The sequence below is a fragment of the Gadus morhua genome, chromosome 21, assembly GCF_902167405.1.
Source record: "Gadus morhua chromosome 21, gadMor3.0, whole genome shotgun sequence".
Classification (NCBI taxonomy): Eukaryota; Metazoa; Chordata; class Actinopteri; order Gadiformes; family Gadidae; genus Gadus; species Gadus morhua.
In genome coordinates, this window is record NC_044068.1 from 15903185 (window position 1) to 15926249 (window position 23065).

General features: G+C 45.7%; 3 protein-coding genes across 4 annotated transcripts in view; 1 reads left to right on the plus strand and 2 right to left on the minus strand.

The window, feature by feature from the left end:
- Positions 1-179: 179 nt before the first annotated feature.
- chrm5b (cholinergic receptor, muscarinic 5b) lies at positions 180-8405 on the minus strand. Its single transcript, XM_030345012.1, has 2 exons — positions 7871-8405; positions 180-2583 (listed from the first exon to the last, which is right to left on the minus strand). Exon 2 carries the CDS (start codon positions 2503-2505, stop codon positions 997-999), a length of 1509 nt encoding a protein of 502 aa, XP_030200872.1. The 5' UTR covers positions 2506-2583; positions 7871-8405; the 3' UTR covers positions 180-996.
- Positions 2807-22894, plus strand: aven (apoptosis, caspase activation inhibitor). Of its 2 annotated transcripts, none has more exons than XM_030345014.1 (8): positions 2807-3048; positions 3485-3662; positions 19629-19699; positions 20330-20425; positions 20866-21154; positions 21293-21442; positions 21878-21930; positions 22663-22894. In XM_030345014.1, the coding sequence occupies exons 1-6, from the start codon at positions 2854-2856 to the stop codon at positions 21436-21438; spliced, it is 975 nt and encodes a 324-aa protein (XP_030200874.1). In that variant the 5' UTR covers positions 2807-2853; the 3' UTR covers positions 21439-21442; positions 21878-21930; positions 22663-22894. The 2 variants fall into 2 exon arrangements, with proteins under 2 accessions (XP_030200874.1, XP_030200873.1); XM_030345013.1 differs by having other exon boundaries at positions 22666-22894.
- Positions 21703-23065, minus strand: part of ryr3 (ryanodine receptor 3) — a 109288-nt gene continuing 107925 nt past the window's right edge. Inside the window, 1 exon segment of the mRNA XM_030345011.1 lies at positions 21703-22749. Coding sequence (XP_030200871.1) covers positions 22654-22749 — 96 coding nt within the window. The 3' untranslated portion in view covers positions 21703-22653.

The following is a 23065-nucleotide window of genomic DNA, read 5'->3' on the forward strand; positions in this document are numbered from 1 at the left end:
ATAATGTAATGGTTGGGGTATATAAATATTTACATACAAACATTCAGAAAACATAAATAAGGCAAGGCGAATTTCATACTTGATAGTGTATGCCCATCAAAGAATCATCAACATTTCAAACGCCTTACAAATCTCAAATTGCTAAAGCTGTCAATAATCTCGATTATACACAGTGCAGGTGAGATGTAGAACAATTAATTTATCCATTTCAACGGTCGTAATCAAATACATTTACGTGCACACTCATCAAGCAATCTCAAACTGGTTAAGGTGACCAGACGAATTATTAACTGGGATTTAAACACCTTAGGTTAGTTTATCAAATTAATTCTGGGTCATAATGTTAGGACCCAGAGACAACTCAATCATCATATTTACTTTGTCCTCTAAACACAGACAATGTATTCTGTGTATGCATCACGTCACATCCACTTGGAAACAGCCGATTCACCAGATACATCAAGAGTATGTGCTTTTTTTCACATTATTGACCTACAATTGCTAACAAGTCCACAAGAAACCCGACATATTTTCAAGGTTGTAAAGTTAATCAACACAACATAAGACAAGACCTTTTGATCCATCACATGTCAATTTCACCAAATGTTATGATTGCATTTTGTCGGCTTGTCACATCCTCAACTGATCTAACTACTGTTGAATACATCCATTATGTGAGTGGCCATGTTACTGTATGCTAATTATTATGTAAATATACTGGGAGGATGACCTTAATCTTTTAATTCAGCCTTAACTGAATTAAACTGCACGTAAACATAGTTAATATGAAGCTACCATGGTAAAGTTCAATATTTTTATACCAGCTACCTGTATAACAGCACTTTGGTGCAGCTTTGTGCTCTTGCAACTTCAGAGGACCATCAACGCATCCTTGTCAACCGTAATCATTTTCTTCAATCTACATTTGGCATCACTGACACTTTCTGACCCATATTAGCAGATTCCACTGGTGACGTCCGGGGTGTGACCACGACGCTAGTACAGTTTGTCCTCCCCTCTCTTTTTCCTCCACTGGCAGAGCAAGAGCATGCGGAAGGTCTTCTGGAAGGTCTTGTTGCACAGGGCGTAGCACATCGGGTTGATGGTGCTGTTGACGTAGCACAGCCAGTAGCCCAGGTGCCACAGCCACGTGGGGACGCAGTCGTGGCGAAAGGTGGAGACGAGCACCATGATGTTGTAGGGCGTCCACGTCAGGATGAAGGCCAGCAGAATGGCACTGAGCGTCTGAGCCGCCTTCTTCTCCTTAATCAGCACCATCCTCTTTCTCTTTGTCATCTGGCTTTTGAGGACAGGGTCCATGGGTTTGGACGTGGCGGAGGGGGAGGGGGAAGCATGCTTGCTCTCCGCATGCTCCGTTACGCTGTCGGGGTCCGGCGAAGCAACGACGGGGTCTGTGTTCTGATCCTTGACGGCCGGTTTGAACTTGTATGAGATGCACTTTTTGCTCTTCTTCTTTGGTGGGGTGCCGGAATGCCGCTCTTCTTCAGAGTCTATCGCCTTTCCGTTCTTGCTCGGCCCTGTGCCTTGATCTTTTAGTGACCCCTGGGGCGTGTCCGTGGAGGTGTGGTGGTCCTCCTCCTCTGATGAAGTGTAGCTGTTGATGGACGTTATCTGGTTCGTCTTGACCCAGTCTTCCTCTGACCTCGTGGTGGTCTTGGTGGCGTTGCTCTGGTTTGAAGAAGACCAGGAGGCCTGGCTCCTGTCCCTTCTATCGCTGGTGAAACGAAAGCAGGACTGAATGATGGTTTTCTGGGGCCTGGACCCCTCGTAGACATCCGCTTTGGAGAGCCCCTGAAGCTCCGCCAGATCCTTTGTCCGTCTCTCGGTCTCCTTGTAGATCCGACAGTAAAGGATAGTCATAACAGACACAGGAATGTAGAAAGCAGCAATGGCCGTGCCAAATGTAATCACAGGCTCCGAGAAAAACTGTATTTGGCACTTGTCCGGAAACTCTCTTCTCTTGCCTACAAAGTACTGCCAGCAAAGTATAGGTGGCGCCCACAAGACGAAGGAAACCAGCCACGCCATTCCGATCATGATGGCGGCCCGCTTCGGAGTCCTCTTAGCCCTGTACGTGAGCGGTCTAGTGATTGAGAAATACCTGTCAAAGCTGATGACCAGCAGGTTCATGACCGAGGCATTGCTGGCTACGTAATCCAGTGCCAGCCACAGGTCACATGCCAGGCTCCCAAGGGACCAATAGCCCATCAGAATGTAGGTGGTGTACAGGTTCATGGACAGCACTCCGATGATAAGGTCAGCAAAGGCCAAGCTCAGTAGGTAGTAGTTGTTAACCGTCTTGAGTTGGCTGTTCACCTTGAAGGAGAGCATCACCAAAACATTGCCAACAATAGTAATCAAGCTGACTATGGCTGACACCGTCGCTATAGTTATGACCTCCCACAGGCTGTGGGTGAAAGGTTTGGCATGCGATGTGTTGTTACTAAAGGTACTGGTGATGTTTGGTAGATCCTCTGTACTCATGATGCTGGATGATGGTATTTTTTTTTATGTTACAGCATGTTGTTTCTCTTGTTCCATTCAGAATTGTCCCAGGTTCCCCTGAAATAAAAAGATAACAAACATGAGATTAAGTCATGACTGCCTCGTCTTTCATTTTTTTCATTCATAATTAAAAAAATAATCAGTTTCTAATCAAACATTAATTGAATTCCATACATTTTTAAAATAAAATAAAAATGATATGTCCTTTCAATTTCTGTATTTATGAAAGTGAAGTTGGATACGGAACAATTGTCTGGTTTGCGTTTCCGCAGGACATGATTAAACGAGACACCATTTTGAACTTGTTGATAACTACGTTTGGCAGCGATGGAGGAAAGGCAGAGAGTGAGAGGGGGCAGTTGGAAGAGAGGTGGTGGTGGACATGACAACGACAACGCAGGTAGTGAACACCGGGGCCGAGGGCGAGGAGGTAACGTTAACCACAGAGGCCGAGGTAAAAGGGACCATTATCGTGGGCGTGGACGGGGTGGAAACGACGCAGCATCGGGCTTCCAACACCGCGTGAGTAGTGGGCTCTTAATTGACGTGCGTGGCAGTTGACACAACCCTTCAATATCAAGTGCTTGCTTGAAGTGTACACAACTACATCCATTCTCTTCAACATGAGTCGATTGTGCTGCTTACGTTACCATTTTGTCATAGTGAGGCAAGTTGGTGAGATGAAAATTGTTATGTCAACTTCAACAGTGCTTCAAACTTTGGCCGAATAAAATATAATGCAAAACCATGACAAACATGGATGAATTAGGATGCTCTGTATCGGATTTATTTGTAATACAATATCATGAGATTAATTAATAGGAATAGGATATTTACATTGGGGACACTTTCTACAAGGACTTTATTAAAATTGAGTTTGAACACTGTCAGAGTCATTTTGATTAAAATTAAATCTCAATATACTCTCTTTATCCAATATTGTGCTCCTTTCCGTCAGGACCATAATGAAGGGAATGGGCAAACATTGGACTGGGATGAGGGTGAGAAGGTGGTGTTCTCCAGGAGAAAGCTGGAGTCTAACTGGGACCGCTACCTGGAGTCTGAACGGGTGGAGCCAGCCGACGACACACCCGCAGTCAGGGGAACAGACTATCATGTCCTGCTGGAATCTGCAGGTAAGGTCTGAAATGTAATTGCTCCTATTTGGAGCCTTGTGTTGAGTTGTTACACTTTAATACGAACTCTGTTCTAAAGTCTAACCGAGGCATGATAGAGCCAGCACTGGTGAACTATATTCTAGTGTTGCTCTTTCTGGTGGCAAGCTCTGTCCATATGATTCACTCACAGTTGACCTTTGCAAGGGAGGTAGACAAACCTTGGCAAACCCTCAATTAATGAAAGAAAGAAATACTGGGTTATTTACATGGCCATCAATCCCTACATTACTGATGATAACATATATATGATGGGATTTTTCTGGTGGATTAAACCCATCACTAGACTGTTATAGGAACATATATTGAAAGGAATGTTATTTTAATATTTGTGCAACTCCCCTTGGTGTTATACGTTGGACTTGGATGTATGTTTGTTTGTATGCATGTCTTGCCACTGCTTTCAGGTATTAGAGCATGTGTTTACATATATGTATTTTGTATTCAACATAACTGGTTTAATGTAGCCACTGTAAGCAAAGGTAATATAATAAGGGCCAGACCTTAACAACCTGTTGGTTTGGTTATCTTTTCCTTCCATCCTAATGCCTAGTTTACTATTGTTGAATAACATATGCTTCTTAAGAGTTAGTATAGGTAAAAAAAAACAGATTTTCATGTAACAATTGTATTACATGGCAGGGCCAAGAGAAGAGAGTGTAGTGGTAAGGGTGTTAGACACAACGATTCTTGGTTCCATGATCCCTTATGTCTGCATCATACCTTTCTTAAGCTAGATGGCAGCTGCCTGCTACTTAATGACCTGTTGCTGGACATATTGTAAGCCACTTTGAATTAAAGCTTCAACTAAATTACAAATTGTATAACACCGTACATGAATTGGCAACACAAACAAATGGGAGTCTGGAAAAATGTGCCTAGACTTTGTCCTCAGATGCTCTCTCTTTTTGACTTCTCTATTTATGTATTTATTTATATATTTGGATTAATATATATACTGATCACAATATGTATCCGAAAAGACCACATGTACTTGTGTTATCTATTTCTGGGCACCCTACTGGCTGATGATAGAGTTTTTGCTAGTCAGCAGGTTAAGTTCTGTACTCCACCACACTCAAACATTTCCTGCCTTTCAACCCTCTCTCTTCTGCATTAGTGCCACTGTAAAAACCCAACATTTTGTGTGGTGCTGTCCTGATGGAGATGGAGCTCTACATGCCCTCTCTGACACTTTGACAGCATTGTTGTTGCTTCACTCTGTTACCTAACACTGAAGAGCCTGCGTACAGGAGCATTGCAGCGCTCTGTTATCTAACATTCAGATAACAATTACGTAAAGCTGCAGGATTCACCGGTGATCTAGCCAATGGTGGCACTTTTCCCAACACTTCCGCCGTATGTCTCCGGCGGAGGAAGTCTAAAGCAACACGTCATGTGTGAATGAAGAGGTGTGGTTACAGACAAGTTAATGAACAGATTGCCTGGTCACATCGTCAGGTTAGCTGGCCAATAGTTCCATTGGAATCTCAGACAGGCAGGTTCCTGCGGTTAATAATGTTTTTGTTTCAACCCAATGTTGTGTGTGTGTGGCTACACACTCGTGGATCAGTTCATGTTTCGCTCCCCCCCCCCCCCCATCATCTCATCCTCTTCTAGGCCTCTGCTTCCTATTCAGGTAGGACCGGTGCAGTTTGGAGTAGTTTGGCTCCTGTGCTTTGTTTCTCCGCGTCACAGTTTTGCCCACATTGTCGGATTAGTCACACCCGCTCGGCCATAAAATAGAAGGTATGGCCATCACAAGAGGGCCGTGCAGAACAAATAATTTCTAATGGTTGTAGGTTTTGTCGTGGTTTGTAAAGGTCACAGGGGATTAGTTAAATTAGTCGTAGTAGTAAGGCCAGTGTGTTGTTTATCATAATACTGAAAACTAAGTTACCGTAATCTTATCTCCTTCGTCACACATACCTGCGCCCTACATCTAAATTACTGCATGTATTATAACATTATACATTATTACATGCATCTTTCAATGATTGTTAATGATAATAAATGGTTGTAAAAGGCTGGGGGTGAAAACACAAAGTTGCTCTCTTTGTTTAACAAACGACAACAATCCATCCACAGGTTGATGGAGTGGAGAGTTTGAATAGGACCATTGAACAAATTGATAATCAAAGAGGAGAGGAGATTAAATGACTTTGATCCACTGTAGAAACACTCAATATGCCCAAGGTTAACATTTCCATTAGCAAGAGAGCCAGCCATTTCAGCATTTTTCACTGCAACTCTAGGGTTGCTGGTTCACAGCCTCTGCCACCCTTAGAGCAAAGCCACCTAACAACCGAAGTGTGTGTGTGTGTGTGTGTGTGTGTGTGTGTGTGTGTGTGTGTGTGTGTGTGTGTGTGTGTGTGTGTGTGTGTGTGTGTGTGTGTGTGTGTGTGTGTGTGTGTGTGTGTGTGTGTGTGTGTGTGTGTGCATTTGCCATTTGGTCCATCACTGCATGCTACCATGACGGCTGTGTTTCCATCAGCCTGCCCTTTAATGACCTCACCTTTCTGATCCATTTATGTTCCCCATGTGGCTTTGACTACAGAACATATTTTGCTTTGTATGGCAGGAGACGACGCGACTATTGTTCACATGTCCTCAGTTGCTCCATCCTTTATCCTCGGAGGTGATTCCAGATCCAGCTTTGTTGAGTCAAGGCTTGTGGTATTGTAGAAAGGACCACTGCACCACGAGCCCGCCTCGACCTCGCTCTGAATGCGCTTGGCGGTTCTCAGCCTACCAAACATTTCCACTTTTGTGGCAAGAAACAGTTGAGGGCGCACAGTTTTTTTTCCTCACATATCTTTCATATATTAGAACTATGTTTTTGTCCTTGGCGCATTTGGATTTATTTTATTTAAAGGAGAATGCGAGGGGGCGACCCGGGGGCTCTACGGGTAGAGGGCGTACCATTCATTCCTGTTCGCAGAGACCCGGGTTCGAGTCCTGCCCGCGCTCCTTTGCTCCATGTCCTCCCCTTTCTCCCCCATACCACCCTGTCTATCGCACTCTATCATAAAGCATAAAAAAATCATACAAGAATGTTAAATAAATAAATAAATGTGAATGTAGCTTTCATTTTTTGTGTCAAGTCAATGGCCGCTGTCACAAATGAATGGTCAACCTGTTTGTAAACCTGGAGCATTTCCCTGACAGCAGGTGTAGTGCTGATGCGTCTTCATGTCCAAGAGGCTGTGGGGGGGGCGGGGATAGATTGTCCTGTTGCCAGGGGTAACGCACACGCTGCAATTTCCCCTTTCCGTAACCTAGTGTGTATGTGTATGTGCGTGCGCGGCCCTCTGCGCGCGTACACGCGTAGTGGGCAGTTATTTAAGTCCTAAGGCCTTCATCTCTCTGTACACATTAACACAGGGATCAATCCTCCTCCCCCTCAGCCGGACCTGTGCCCCACCCCCCCCCCTGTCCCCTAATGGGCACCTATCAAGGCTCCATCATCATGAACCCAAAGGAAATCGCATTAAGGAATCAGTGATTCACCTAACCAGATTGACAAACACAAGACTGCTTTTCCTTTTCTTCTCCCCCCCCCCCCCCCCCCCCCCCCTAACAAAGATGAATAGTCTCAATCAAGGCCATTAATTTCTATGTTCCAGTGTTGTTATGGATACTTGATTAGGTGGCAGGAGTGACTGACGGGGACCGAGAGTCACAGCAGTGGAATGAGGAGTGCCATTATTGGTGAGGATGCGTAATAGTGCTTTTCTGGGCTTTGGTTAGGTTTTTTTCTTATTTTTAGCTTTAGTGATTGAAGCCACTGCAGTCGCTTGTGTGTCCCATCATGTCCAATAAAGTGGTGTTTCTGGTGAATAGGGGCCAAATTGATCTGATCTCAGGCACACTTCTCGCACTCTGTGGACATTCCTGTCCCTCCGAGCTGCCATCAGCCTTCTTTGATCGCTCATCCCCATGGTTTCAATTATCTCCCCAATGAGTCCGCTCAGTCCACCCCCACATGCATAACTACATGTCATTATTCATAATTATTTTATAACCAACGAGGCAATACAATGTTTTTTTTTCTTATTTTAGAGAAGTGAGCTGCTGATACATAAGATGATATTTAGAGATTTATTTCATGATCATAAGGGAAGAAAGGGATCTAATAATATAGTATTGATAAGAACAAACGTACTTACCCTCCCTCCAAGAGGTCCAGTGCTTTGGACTTGAGCATATCTTCCAGCTCTTGAAAAAAATCGTTTAGTTCGCACTGTTTTAAAAAGGGCTTCAGCTATCGTCCGCTGAAGTCCACCAGATCTGTTCTGGAGAGCAGCGCTCCCACCGTCCCTCCACTCCCTTATGCTTAGCGCTAGTCTCTCCCTGTCTCTGTCTCCTTAGTGGTTATCCTTCTGTGAGCTCAACTCATTCTGGAGCAACTGAGAGAAACGGATCTTGTCATGATTGTACTCGGCACACACAGGGCTTAATGCCCACCAAGTAAACTACTGTTGGAATTGTGGGGATGTCTTGCCTTTGACTACGCGGCTGTGAAGCCCCTCCTCTCCTTCTCTCTCCCTCCTGCTCTCTCTCTCGCTCCCTGGTGCGATGCTCACCGCAGTTCAACTCCACAAGTGTACACCTACACAAGACACTACACTCCGACAGCAGTCCTCTTCCATCAGTACCCAAATTCCCATCCATACGGAGGAAAATTGGTTTTTAGGGTTTTTCACACCACTGTGAAAAATGTCTTTGCCCATTCTAGTTCTTGAACCCCGCTCCCTGAATCAGCCACGCCTCGGGTTCAGGTAAAGAACAGGACAAGTGGTGAGTGACTTGTTGTTGGGCAGGAGACGTCAACCCTCTACTCCCCAAGTTGCGCCCAGGTCCTTCCAGATCAATTCCTCCCAGTGTAGTTTCATGAGTTTGCGGCTCTTGCTTCCCGCTGAAGGAGGTCGGAGGAGGCTGTCAGCACCCTGCTCAGTGGCGTTCAGTTCTGTCACAGTCTCTGGGCTTCTGTTTGATAGAGCAGCAGACTGTGATATGCTATAAGGACAGCCAGGAGGGAGACGCACGTCATGCAGCATCAGGGGCCGTCATGGACACAAATGAGAAAGGAGGGAGGGCTTAGATGTGTGTGTGTGTGTGTGTGTGTGTGTGTGGTGGGGGGGGGGGGGGGGCTAGGGCTAGGAGGTTGAAGTGGAAAAGAGGCTGTGGATGTTGGGCTGAGGTAGGGATGGCTGTTTGTTCACATTAGGATACAACACGCACACACACGCACGCACACGCATGCGGCCGGTTAATGTGTGACCATACACACACGTGCATGGCCATGTGTGCACACAGGCAAGCAAGGTGGCGATCAGAGGTGATCCACATACACACACGCAAAACTACCAGTGTGTGTGTTCATTGGACAGCCTCCCTCCTCTCCCTAATGAATAACAATTTAGTTTATCCCATCTGCCTCTCCACGGCGGCGGCCATCACTAGTGACTTGTAGAGTGTTTGAACAGCATCGTTTACGGACACCCTATTCACCGCTGCCGGCTGCCCGGTGCAGATAAAGCTTCAAGCAGAACGGCCCACTCGCCTGGCAGCAGACGCCACATCCACCGGTTGGATTCCAGGCGTGGCGGTACATTTATCTTTGTATGCTTTAAAGTTCTGGCTTTGTAGTGAGGGACATTGCGCTACTGTCGTTCGTTTTGTAAATCAACAAAACAAACCGTAAGAATTGCGAAGACACAAGTTGGTTTAAGTTGGTTTAAGGTGGTTTATTTTTCACATCAAACGGTGAAAACGGTGTGTCCAGCCGCGCAGGTGTTCACCGGGAGCACGGGGGCCCTCGGAGGGTGGGCCCCGTCTGCTTCGGTCAGGGGTCACAGCCTGGTGAACGGGGCTGACACAATGAGACTAATGGGGTCACATGGTGCGCCCCACGCCGCCCGCTGCCACCGCTAGGTGGAATAAAGCCTTCACGCCGCCTCAGCTAGATTATCCCGCTTATTTAAAAATCAGAGAATATAAATCTGTGCATAATTATATATATATATATTTTTTTTAATCTAAAAGTGACTGTCAGCAATGATTAAAAAATATATATATACAGTATGATCTCATGGCAATACATTTGAATTCTGTAATTATATAGGGACTGCGTAGTTCCTACTGTGACAACTTTAGGCACGTTCCGACTGGGACTTCTCGGAAAGCGGCTCACTGTTTTGGCTAAGCCCACTCACTTAGTTCCCCTCGTCGTCTGTTCCCATGCAGGAACCTTTTGCTCCCCAACGGAGTTCAAATGTGAAGCAATTAGTTCTGCGACACTTTGTCAGCACATGATAATCACCAACTTGTCGGCGGTCTTCCTTTTTGTCTTCTCCATCGTCTTCTCGTTCTCCATCGTCTGCTTGTCTCCGTCGGCTCTGCTTGTTTTAAAAAAAATGGGGCTGTTCATAAGTTGTGGCTGTGTCGAGATCTACTCGCGTCATATCCCGCCTCAACCGTATCCAATCAGCAGCCCATTTTGCGGCTCGGAAAGCTCCTACAACGAGGCAGGTACTATCTGAGCCGCCAAACGCGGAAGTTGAGCGGATCCTCTTTCCCAAGCCGCACCCGTAGCATCCCACTAGAGGGAAAAGTCCCTCAGTCTGAACGCGCCTTATGCCAACGATAATAGGTCCGCAAGTGAGATCAGCTGATCAAAGCTCCACCATGACGCCACCGGAGTGTTGAAGGCTGCAGCCGTCTCTCAGGAATGTGTCCCACAAAGGTACGACCACAGCCGCCTCATCGTCTGCATCGAGGAGACGGTTCTTTGGAAAAGCTTCTCTTTCCTGACGTTGGTATGTTTATCTTCCAAGGATGACTGTGACGCGAGACTTCGATGCCCAGCGGACCGGCCTTGCACCGGCATGGCCTTGAGGCCCAAGAGTCACGGTTGATTATCAGGGAGGGAGTGTGATAGAGAGGAGATGAGCCATTAACGTCCTCCTGTGGGAGTGTTGCATAATGAGGCATGCAGACACCCCCTTCCCCTCCTGCTATAGGTAAGGTACACTAAAGGCTTCCACCCACACCTGCTGACACCAAAACGTTAGCAGAAAACGTTGCAAACGTGGCTTCCCACCGCTACATGTTGATGAGCGACATGGGGAAATAAGTACAGATTCCACCTTTCATTTATTATTTTGAATACACGGCTGTGCCATTTTAAGGGCTTTATTGCCTTGAGCCAGACAGACAGAGCGAGGGAAGAGAAGCGAAGGGACAGGCCCTCTGTCATATTCCCATTGCATTTATCTATGTAAACGGGGGGCTGTAAACACAAGGACAACTGCTGTTGGGTGCACGTGTGTGCGGAGGCACAAAGTCGGCGCCATTGATTTAATTTCCGAGGTCAGTGAGCCACCTGGAACCGGAGCCTTCTTCAGGGCTGTTGATATCTTGTCCTCACCTCGGGGGCTCTGGACTCTGTTCCGCCACTCTCCACAGATGGGACTGATTTCAAGTGTCACTGCGTGTTTGTTCTGACGGGAACAGCCCGTATTTGTCAGTTTGTGAGGGGTAAAATGTGATGGAATGTAGCCAACATATTTGAGATGGCATTGAGTCAAGTTAATATAAAACCAGATGCTATGTTATTCTTTTTTTTATTTATTCTTTTCATTGGGGCTTACAAAGGTATTTATATCTTTTGTAACCAACCAGTCGTTTGCACTTCTGGCCATGATTCATGAATCACGGCCAGAAGTGCAAATGAAACTGTACGAATACAGATCTTCGATCGACTTATGTTTTCTCACAACATTTTGAGGGTTTCTGCTCCGTCCCTCATAAACCTTTCTTGCTTTAATTGTTTCTAACATCTATTACTACTACTAATGTTCTCAATCAAATATCAGTATTCGCATAAGAAGCAGGTTTTTGGTCAGAATATCCACACATTGCACAACAACATTTCTGACAAACAAATGCAAAGCCAATTACAGCAGAGGTTGATCTAAGATAATTGTGTTGCCTGCATCAAACCACCCACTCCCCATCACTTGTCTGCTGGTGAACAACAATAGCAGTGCCTTTTGTAATAATAATAATTATTATTACCCATTAAGCTCTGCAGCGGGTCCCTGGGTTTTACAAAGCATGTTGGGATTGTCACTTCAGTTCGTAAATGTTGCAGTGCCAGTCTACCCTAGCGGCTTATTAGTTATTTTAGTTTGATTAAATAAGTAAACAGCCCGTTATAAGAAGGCCCACCGTAGCTGCTTACGACCTTGGCACATGGGGATCATTGGCATGCACCGATTAAGTTTAGTCCACCGGTGCGGGACCAATTCACTCCTGCTATTTGTCATAAATAATCAATTCTTCCTTTGGCTCAATACAAAGACAAACCTGTTGATGTGGTCCCATTCACATTGATAGTCTCCAAAAACCTGTGAATAACGATTCAGGTTGAAATAACTAAGAGGAGATTTCTCTGGGGACCAAGTAATCGGGAGGGTGTTTGGTTAGTTTTGGTTTTGTCTGCCCATCCCTTGACTGTTTTGCATTGGCATTATCCTCAGTCTAGACGAACATAATAATGGTACGAACACTGATAAGACCATACTCTTTCTGAATGTAGTGTTTAGTCAAGTTGAACCAAAATGTTGATGCTAATATTAAGTCATTCATACATTCGTATCGATCAGTCACGCAAATTCGGAAATCCCAAACCCAGTTCGGGGGGTACTTTGTTTGCCATGGTAGTACAAATGTGACAAGACCCCTTACACAGGAGGCATTCTCAACCTTTATAGAATCAGAGGAGCTCCATTGGGTCCGTGCCTCCTTGTCAATAAAGGCATGAAGAAACCCAGCGAGATACCTCAGCCTATGGATAGACATTCAGTGAAAACAATGCAAACATAAGGGGATTTATACCAGGAATACTGATGAGAGGTACATCTAAGTTCATCTGAATGAACAGAGGGATGGTTTGTTTTATTTCAGTAAAAAAAAGCGACACATGGGAAGGAGGGAGCTAGGCACTTTGAATCCCATTAAAACTGGAACATGGAAGCAAACTTTTGTGTATGTATTCCAAAAGATTCCTAATCGTCCCCTTCCCGTTCTGCCAGCTATTGAAGAGCCCGCTGAATGCTTCAATTTGATCTGTACAACCTCTTTCAGGCTGTTCAATTGGGTAAATTCCAATCGATTTTACATCTTTTATATGATACATTGAAATATGCTCCCTGAGGATAGTTCATTTATTTATTTTTAAACATGTCTCGGCGATAGTTTGCCCAGGGGACCAGAGGAGGCCAATTTCAAATATGAAATAATATTCAGCAGAGACAGGAAATTTCTTTAGGGTTAGCGAGTTCTCTTAGTGTTCTGCCAGAATATATGCAGTGGTAAATGTTGGTCCAATGTCAACTTTAGTTCTAGTGATTGCTTTAGTTTAGAGTGACCATGTAATTATTGCAGGGCGATTGAACTAATTGATTCCCTACAAAGTTGTTAACGTCAACATTTGCATATCCATCTGACAAGAGAACCAGTAGTGCTAAATGCTAATGTCATGAAAATGGTCAATCTGAGCTATTTACTTTTCACCAAGCAATGAGTAATGCTACAGTAGCTCTAGAGTTTATTGAGCCAGTTAGCTTGCGGCTAAGACTGCCTAGCCTCCCTTCGCTAATGAGACGGTGAGATGTCTCCATGCTCCCAGACTGATGGTCAATCTCGTTAGCCACCGGGACCGCGCTGCGAGGTGGCAGCTGAGGCCCTCACTCTCTCTCCTGATTAGCCTCCTGGTTAGCCCCCAGGAGGGGGTCTTGTGCAAGCAAGGTGTAGCGCCCATGCTAAGACGGAGAGGGACAGAGTAGTTAATGCATCCATGAAACAGAGGATCTGTGCAGCTGTTGCTAAGAGACATTGGTCTGGGCTGAGGTGAGGAGGAGTGACGTGCCCTCCATCATAGGCGGCCAGTGAGGCACTATATCAGTTTAGTCGGCTAAATCTCAGTTTGCTAAGATCCTTTTGATTAAAAGGTAATTTGGGGGATTTTAATCAACAGTTCCACACTGGACTTCTTTTGCTACAGTCTTGAAGTTCAGGGTCATGCAGGACAAAGGAATCTATCTTTTAACACGTTTCTGTTCAAAGAAAGATCTAGAATTGTAAAGGATGTGGTGTAGTGTCACTTTGCATTGGTTTCCATGACGTGCATTGTAGGTGTTGTCAGGCCTTGTTGCCCCAACAATATTGCTATTTAATAAGCTGATTACAACTTGTATTATATGCCCTTCATCACTTTCCGCCATGACATATTTGATATATCTTAGTTGGTTGAATCCTATTCCCTTCCCATTGTTGGATAATCTTTTCTGGATTTGGACGTGGATGAGCGTGGTGTGCTTCGTCTTCCACCTGAAGAGCTCCGGGGCAATGAATAGCGGCGATGGAATATAAAAGAGACACTGGGAGCAGCGAATGCCGCTGGAGAATTGGAATTGTCCTGAACTGACTGCGGCGTCAACACGGCCTCGCCCAATCGCGTGAAGCGTTAACATCAACAGCTAAGCTCCTCTTAATTGTCTCGCCTGGTTTGCTCTGGATTTTAATTGCAATTACCATGGACAGTGATTTATCGACAGCGTTGTGAGTTTAAGTCGTCTGAGTGCGGGGCTAATTGGCTTGGTTAAAAGGCGTGACAACCCTAGGAAACATCAGAAGTGCGTGTGTGTGTGTGTGTGTGTGTGGGGGGCGAGGGGGGGTTCTGAAGGGCAGTGTTGCTGCCTACTGTGATTAGGAGAAAAGCTTTGTAGATCTCAAAAATAAAATACTTGGAAGCACTTTCTCTCAGTCCCTAGTGGTACACTGATCATTATCGCCAATATATGGAATGATATTTAACTTTGCCAATTGCTGTGGAGCCTTGTCACGTGTTAAAATATGAAGCAAAATGACTGGCTTTCGTGAAACCAGGACCTTATAACGGCTCCCTGTGCTGTAGCTAGACCCTTGCCGAGGGTGTGAGTTACGATGTCGACGGCGCACTTTGCATGGCCAAGGATATTACGAGACTATTAACGAGTCTGGCCACTGTTTCAGTCGTGTTGTTTTTTTTATTGGAATACTGTATACATTATGAAAATGATTGCCTGCTCACAAAATAAACGTGTATATATGCAAACACAGACATCGGAAAACACTGAATTATGAGCAGGAATTTGAAGTATGTAAAGATAATAACACAATAAAAATGGATGGAAATGAATTGAAGGACAGGTTTCGGGAAAACCTGTCCTAGTTTACATTTTCAATCAGTGTTAAGTCAATATTTTCTTATTGAACACAACTGCGACTGCTGTGTTTGCTAACTCCTCTAGTTCAGGAAGTAGATGTTTGGGCGGGGGGTGTTGAAATGGAGGAATGAGTGATATAAACGGAGATGTAAACATCTCCCGGTGCAGGTGTTGGGAGAAGCTAAGCAGCCTGTGGAGCTGCTGCAGCCCACTGCTCAACAGGCTAAGTACGGGAAAGTGCTGTTCCCTCCAGCACCGCCCAGAAGCTGTCAAACAGAGTTCTGCTGTTGCCCCCTACTTGGCCTTGTATCTCTCTCTCTCTCTCTCTCTCTCGGTGTCTCTGTCTCTCTCTGTCTCTCTCTCTCCGTCTCTCTGTCTCTCTCTCTCTCTGTCTGTCTGTCTGTCTCTCTCTCTCTGTCTCTCTCTCTCTCTCTCTCTGTCTCTCTCTGTCTGTCTCTCTTCTCCCCCCTCCCCTCGAGGGTTGCAATATTTGCCAATAATACAATACTATTATTGTTATCATGGATATAAATGGGAAGTTGTGGAAAATTCTAGAAACAGAAGTATACCTCATGTTTACCTATGCTGTAGACCTGATATAATGACTGTATTGTAACCGAAGAACCCTAGCTGAGCTATATTTACCAAACAAACTCAGCAATGTATCGGCACGGATGCTCGCCGTGGATTTGATACAAAGTGTTGGTTGGTTCCGGTGGCTAGAAGGACCACCTGACCATGTTGGGGCTGTATGGCAGTGTGTAGGCTAGCGCTGGCTTTGGTCCCAGCAAGTTCTCCACCATCTACACGCAGAAATGGCCCCAGAGGAGGGGTGTGTGTGTTACTGTAGCGCAGTACGCCTACATGTCACGTTAGGTTTTAAGAGTCTGTGCAGCTTCCTCCACCCTAAGGATTTTAACTGGATTCCACTTGATGCATAAAAACGTCTCTCCTTGGACGGTTCCATTCATCATTTGGTTAGGAACTTGTTAGATGGTCTTACTGGCAGACAACAAGAAAACCCAGCTCTTGACAGCATGGTGCTTGTGTGTGCGACGCTTGTTCACTTCCAGACGTGGTCTCCTCTTGACGCTGGGCGGTGTTTTTCAAACGCCCCGGGCCGCACTTACTGGGCAGACCGGTTCCATCCCGTTTGTTTTCTGAAATCGGTTTGTCAGTTTGTTTTTAATTTTAATTTTTCCTGGCCCCCCATATTTTTCAGGAAACTCTATTTGACTTGATATCTTGAAAGATTTCCATGTGAAATTAGTTTAAGAAATGACTTAATATACATCAAGTTAGGCAAGTTAAGCTCTTTTATATTTTTTATATATTTTTTTTTATAGATATAGATATATCCTTTTTCCCATCTTGTATACATTAGACTGGTTTGCAACCAGATTTTCGATTTCCGTCTTGTACCCCTGGCCACCGGCCCAGTGTTGAAGACGGCTCTCACAGGAAGCAGAACTCGCAGAAGGGGGACCTCGCTAGAACGAGGTCAAGAAACACACTTCCCTACCTTATGGCTCATTTCATCCACCTCCCAAAAATCCCCCCCTTTGATCAATTCTCCTGAAACGAAAAGCCGTAAAGCCCAAACGTATCCATACAGACTACTGCATCATGTTCTACCAGCCAGGCCAGGGGAGGTGATAACAGAAGAGCAGGGCAGGGTGCGTCTGAAGAGAACACCTGATGCTCTCCCCCCTTCCCCCCCCCCAGTACATCAAGGCCTACTGGAGAGCCATCGAGAGACGAGGGACGGAAGACGTTTGTGTTCCTGCCCTGAACCAGGGGTCAGGGACCTTTCTAGTTGGCATGGAAATGAATGCAGATGAAATGACACTTGAAGTGGTTATTAACAGAGCCAAAGAAGAGTTTACATGAATGGCACCTTTTAAGGGACGATAATTACAGTGATGACGATTCAGGCTGAAAAGAATAATACGTACTTCAGAAGTATAATGTATAATATACAGTAATACATATACATAACTTAATTATTCATGCTACCGATAGACAATACAGTCTTAACCTCTTTTGTGGCATTTCATTGTGTAATAGGATGGTAAATGATTGTATTTATTTTAAAATATGTTGAGTATAGGTCCAATGTATGGATGCAAATTATCGAGTAATTCATTAATCGATAGTTGTTTCATCTTATCGATCGATGATCGATTAATTGATAAGCGGCAATTCTTCTCTGAAGCTGAATTTCCTTCTGAATGTGACACATCTCATCTCATCGTCATCCGCTTATCCGGGGTCGGGTCGCGGGGGGAGCAGCTCAAGCAGGGGGCCCCAGACTTCCCTTTCCCGGGCCACATTGACCAGCTCTGACGGGGGGATCCCGAGGCGTTCCCAGGCCAGTGTTGAGATATAATCTCTCCACCTAGTCCTGGGTCTTCCTCGAGGTCTCCTCCCCAATGGGTGCGCCTGAAACACCTCCCAAGGGAGGCGCCCAGTGGGCATCCTTGCCAGATGCCCGAACCACCTCAGCTGACTCCTTTCTAAGTAAAGGAGCAGCGACACATTTGAATGTGACACATTTAGGTGGTAATTCAACGATGTCGTTTAGTTGTTGTACTTTAAAATACTTCCACATATTGTGCATTTGGCGTCTTTGTCGTCATTAACCAACTTAAAGTGGCTCCATACTGCACTCCGTTTTGCCGTCTTCATCGTGTCAGCGTCCCGTTTTTCGTTTGTCTTGTGCTGCTTCGCTTGTGTTCCCGCGTGTGCGTCAAGTACGTCTGGCGTCAAGCGCGCCCTCACGTGGACGAGTGGGGAATTACGGGTTAAAAACGCGATTAATTGCAAGTAATTTATTTTAATCGAGTAATCTCTTATCGACAATTAATCGATAATCGATTAATTGTTTGCATTCCTAGTCCAATGATGATGTCACTTTTCGATGTGTTTCTATTTGATAACGGACTCTATTCTCAGCCTGGTTGGTCAGCCTCGTGCAGACAGTGACAGAGCTGTGTGGCTCTGGAGCCCTACGTCCCTGACCCCTATGTCCCTGACCCCTATGTCCCTGACCCCTGACCCCCATGTCCCTGACCCCCATGTCCCTGACCCCTGACCCCTGACACAACATTATCCTTTTTTCTCTCCCGGCTGTCAGTTCTTGATCTACAGGGACACCCCCCCCCCACCTTCCTAGACAGTCGGGTTGAGAATGCAACCCGACTGTCTAGGAAGGTGGGGGTCCTGCATTAAAGAATGCAGGACCCCAAACACTAGAAGAAGTACCAATATTGCGACATGAGGCTAGATCTCTTAATGTCAGAATTATTGTTACGTTTGTCAAAAAACTTGTCAGTCTTTCCTTGTGCACACCTAGCACCTGGCATTCCCCCCTCACACCGTACCCTACATCAACCCCCCCCCCCTAATTGTTCCTTTTTTAGCGTTTGTTTGTTTTGTTTGTGTTGACAACCCGGCTACCCCACTGTTGGCCTCGCTTCATCACCGCCCTCCTCCCGCTGCCCACGCTGCAGAACAAAGTGTTTCTCTCATCTAATCGGCGTTGTGTGCGCAGGTATCCTGCTGTCTTCGTCAAAGCCCTCGGCCACAAAGCACAGCGACGCGCCTGTGGCTGACCGGAGCTGCGCTGCTTTGTTTGACACACACACATGCGCACGTGCACGCCCTGGCACTCAACACACACACACACACAGGCCCTGGCCAACGTCAACAACACACACAGCCTGGCCCAGCTGCATGTGGCACACGGGCCATTGTCAGTCGTGGCTTCTCCATTGTTGGGCGCTGCTCACGGTCTGTGCGTATGCGATCGTTTGCGTCTAATCAAAGCACCTACATTGTGCCTATTTGACAAGGCTACACAAGCGCAGTCGGCAATACACACATGGCCATTGTTTTGTAACCTCTCCAGGCCAGAGGTACCGTGGCCCTAAGCTGCATCCAGCCCATGTAGGACACTGAGTGCTGTCTTTGTCATTCCCTTCATAATTTGAAGTCATTACAGCGAGGCAGAGCAGGGTCTTTAGCCCAGCTCAAAGGCCCCCAGCTAATTGGGGACCACACAGTGGGTGGATGGGTGGGGTCTTTGAGGCAAGGGCTTGAGATAGGAGCTCAACCTATTGATCTCTAAGAGACCTATCAACCACATTTCCGCTCACTGTACATGTACAACCAGGGTGACCTGTCTTCAGAGATTTCAAACACCTAATGCCCCATATCAATCAAACTGACCGGGAGGATGTCATTTAGAGCTGCTGCAACAACACATCCAATTTGAATGTAATATATATTATACCTAAAAATAATATTTTATGTTTCTGTTCTTAATTGTCAGCTCATAATCTTCCTTTGTCCATAACCACCAGGAAACCTATGCTGTATATTTACATTAGGAACTGGAACTGTCGCTAGTGTTTATTTTGTATTATATTCTCAACCTATATTCTTGATAATGCCTTTTACGTATTTGTTGCTTGCCTTGCCAAAAGGAATCTCACTGTTCGGCATAACCCTGTCTTATATTGTGCATATGACAAATAAAACGCCTTGACACTTGGAATTGCTTTGAATCCCGCGCAGAGGCAAGACAAACGCAAGCGTTCTCATGGAGGTGAACAATAATATTTCCTTGTGCTCTTTGTCTCCGCCACAGGGGACTCGGTAACTCAATTCAGGTTTACTGAAGAAAAGGACTGGGAGCTAGACCCCGTGGCCTCCAGTCAGGTAAATCCATAAACAGTTATCTTTTGGGTGTTTTACTTGTGTTTTGGTAAGTCCACTTTGCTCAGAGGCATTGATTTGTCAAACGCATGAGATGTTCCAGCATACCATTGTTTAGAGGAGCATTCCCACGTTGAATGCAGAGCAATGAGAATAGACTGGATACATTTGTGCGAAACTGTGTATAACTACAAACTACCATGTAACCATTTCACCGCAACATCACTATGGGTTTGTTTCTTTGTTTATTTGAAAATGCATCCGAAGAATGAAACCACATCCATCCACGATTCGACCCAAGGATTGTTTTTCTCTAAATCAATTTGGGACGTGGAGAAGAAAGCGAGAAAATCAATTTTGGCGATGGCTGCAGGGATGAAGTTACTTCTGAACTAATGTAACAATTTGTTCACATCACTCCAATAGAAGTGACAAGAATAGAGATGGACGAATAGCTCTGCTTAGCGTTGTTCAAACCCAAGTCATTCATTGTGTCAGTATTATTCCACTGTCCCATTCAGCTACCGCTCTATAGTTGAAGCAGTGCGGTTACGTCATGTGTCATGTATATACATGGTGTATACTGGGGGTTCTGAACAATGGATTAACGGCTGTAGTAACGGATGTTTCCAGATGTCTGCGGTGCGGTTGGACCTGGTGGCTCTGGCGCAGTGCCTCCAGGCTCTTCCCCTCCACCAGAGACTGCAGCTGGAGGCAGAGCTGGTCCAGGTGAGTCCCCAGGCATGAGGACGCCTCTGACTGGTCACAAGCAGGAATTGGCACAGCCCGCACTCAATTAAATTTTAGGATTAGGTTTTACGGTTTAGTTATTTGTCTTTTAGTTATTTGTTCTAGAAGTCACTCTTTTCTCGGATCTCTTGTTCTCTCCATATTTTCTCGACCTCTTTCTCTCGGTTTCCCACTCTCCCCATAATATTTTGAATACCTTGATTATCTTAATTTCCTTGTTCTATTTTCTAGACCTATTTTATCTCGACTATCGGCTTTCAGAGGACACAGTGCATGATCAATATACAAGTGAATTTGTATTATTACAATGTATTAGACGACAGTAGTTTGACTTGTATATTTTTTATAGAACCACAATTCAAATGGTGACGAGAAAAGAGCACCTATGTCACACTATCATTTATTATTTTTTCTTCCAGGTGTCAACACCTCTAGAACTGCCTGCTGCAACCGTTCCACCCAAGCAGGACCCCGTCGTGTTCACTGCTCCCATCCCGGCTGCCAAAGGCCCCGACACGAGCCCCAGACTTTCCTTGGCCCAGAGGAAGATCGCCTCTCCACCTCAGGTGACCCGCGCCTCGGCCAACCTGTTGCCTGCAGACGACGCGGACGCAGAACTGGACCTCCTGCTGGGCTTGGACAAGCCTGATCCAGGCGCTACAGGGAGCCAGCCTGCGGAAACGTCGGACAAACACGTTGTACAGGAGGGTGGGTTGATACTCCAAATGGCTTGCAAATATGCAAATAAGATACTTTATTTTCCTCCAACTATCTTATTCCACAATGTCCTTAGAAATGCAGACCCATCCAATTAATTTGCGTCACGTGAACTCTTATTTCTCCCAGTTGCGCCGGAGGTAGTGACGGAGGCTGTGACGGAGGCACCAGAGAGGGTGGAGGAAGAGCCGGCCCCGCCCACCAAGATGGAGCCTGCCAAAAAGGAAGTGACGGAGGAGGATCTGGAGGACTGGCTGGACAGTATGATCTCCTGACCAGGCCAGTACAGACCTGTCTTGTACTGCTATGAAAACTTTTAACTCAAGGTTTCAAAGTTTCCACTTGCTATGCTCCATCCTCTGCACCACCTTATTCTGTCCGCCGCCACCATCCAAGAACCGATGCCGGAGCTTTTTCTTTAAACTAACACTCAGTTATGGACGTGAATAGTGCTTCTTTTTGAGTGGGTGGCTGAAGGCTCTTGCTCCCCTGAGATGTACAATGTGATTAGAAGTGGAAGACATGCTGTAGGCACTAAGGAACACATTCTGGTTTATTGCATTGGTTACTTTATTAATGTCCTCCGTGTTTTCAAAAGAAATTGCTCTTACGAAAGCGACTACATACATCATACAAGTGGCCATTCAAGCAGGAAACCATGTTTGTTTCAATAAATCCTTAAACCAAGTGGTCTCTTTTTGTGGGTTTCTGTAGGAAGGAGGGCGAGGCAGACATGACGCCACAGCTTCAAGAATACCAAACTACCGGTAGGCAACACTTAAACAAAGAGCTACGTTTTATACAATAGTTATATCTTCAATGCCACAAAACTAACTTAACCTGAACATATTCAGAACTAGAGCGCTACAGTGTGTGAGGAGGGACAAAAATGGGTTTTGCATAGTTGCTTTGTTTTTCCTCATAAGGCACATTGGCAAAAACAGGTGAGCCATCTCGGATCCTGGAAGAAACGTCACCTATTTCTCTTATTTCTTCTCAGGCGTTACAAGTCAAACAAGAAATGAGCAGAGCGAGGCGTACTCATCCTGTACGTTTTTAGATGAATGTGTTAAACAATCGTCACACATTCCCCATTGTTGTTTGGTAATACGTTACAGTAATGTTCTGCATATTCACACATTCAAGTCGTCGCACCGTTGACTCTGCATCCACGCAGCAGAACAGCTCGGGGTAAAGCGAGTGATGAGGCTAACCGTTGTGTTAAATAGCGGTGGATTTTGTTGAGGGGGGGGGGGGGGGTTACGCACGCAATGTCCAACCATTATCCTCGACATTCAAATGGTTGTTCTCTATTCTTCAGGGGTGACCATTTCTTAAAAAAAAAAGTAAAAAACGAAATGATTAGACTTTTGCGCTGCTCTCCACCGCGGCAGCATAGTGTCCAGCCCACTTCAGACCATGGCCCCCCCCTCAGAAGGGCTGTTGTTCTCAGAGGGGAGGTGATGCTAAACGTGGACCGCCGTCCCCATCTAACCCAGCAGGTCCTCATATTGCTTGCGGAAGCAATCTCCAGCGGGGTAGAAGTCCCAGCATCTCTCCTGGTACATCTTCCACACGAAGGACTCCTGGGGAAGAGGCAGAGACACATCAGCCACCAGGATGTGTTTCCACTTGGCTCAGTGATTACAGTAAAATACGTGTGTGGGGGGGAAAGAGTGTGTGTGTGGGGGGGGGGGGAACGGAACCCAATAAACAGTATTATGAAAGAAATGGCTTGGTCTTTGCTGTAGCACTACATGGTTCCTGGTAAACAGGCCCTCCCACATCAGCAGAACCCATTATGCAACAGACGCCCTGCTGGGGAGTTCAAGGCCTCCTGAACGCATGAGCCGCTTTTACATCCACTACCCCCAGCGCTCCTAAAGAGGTTGGGTTGGAGAT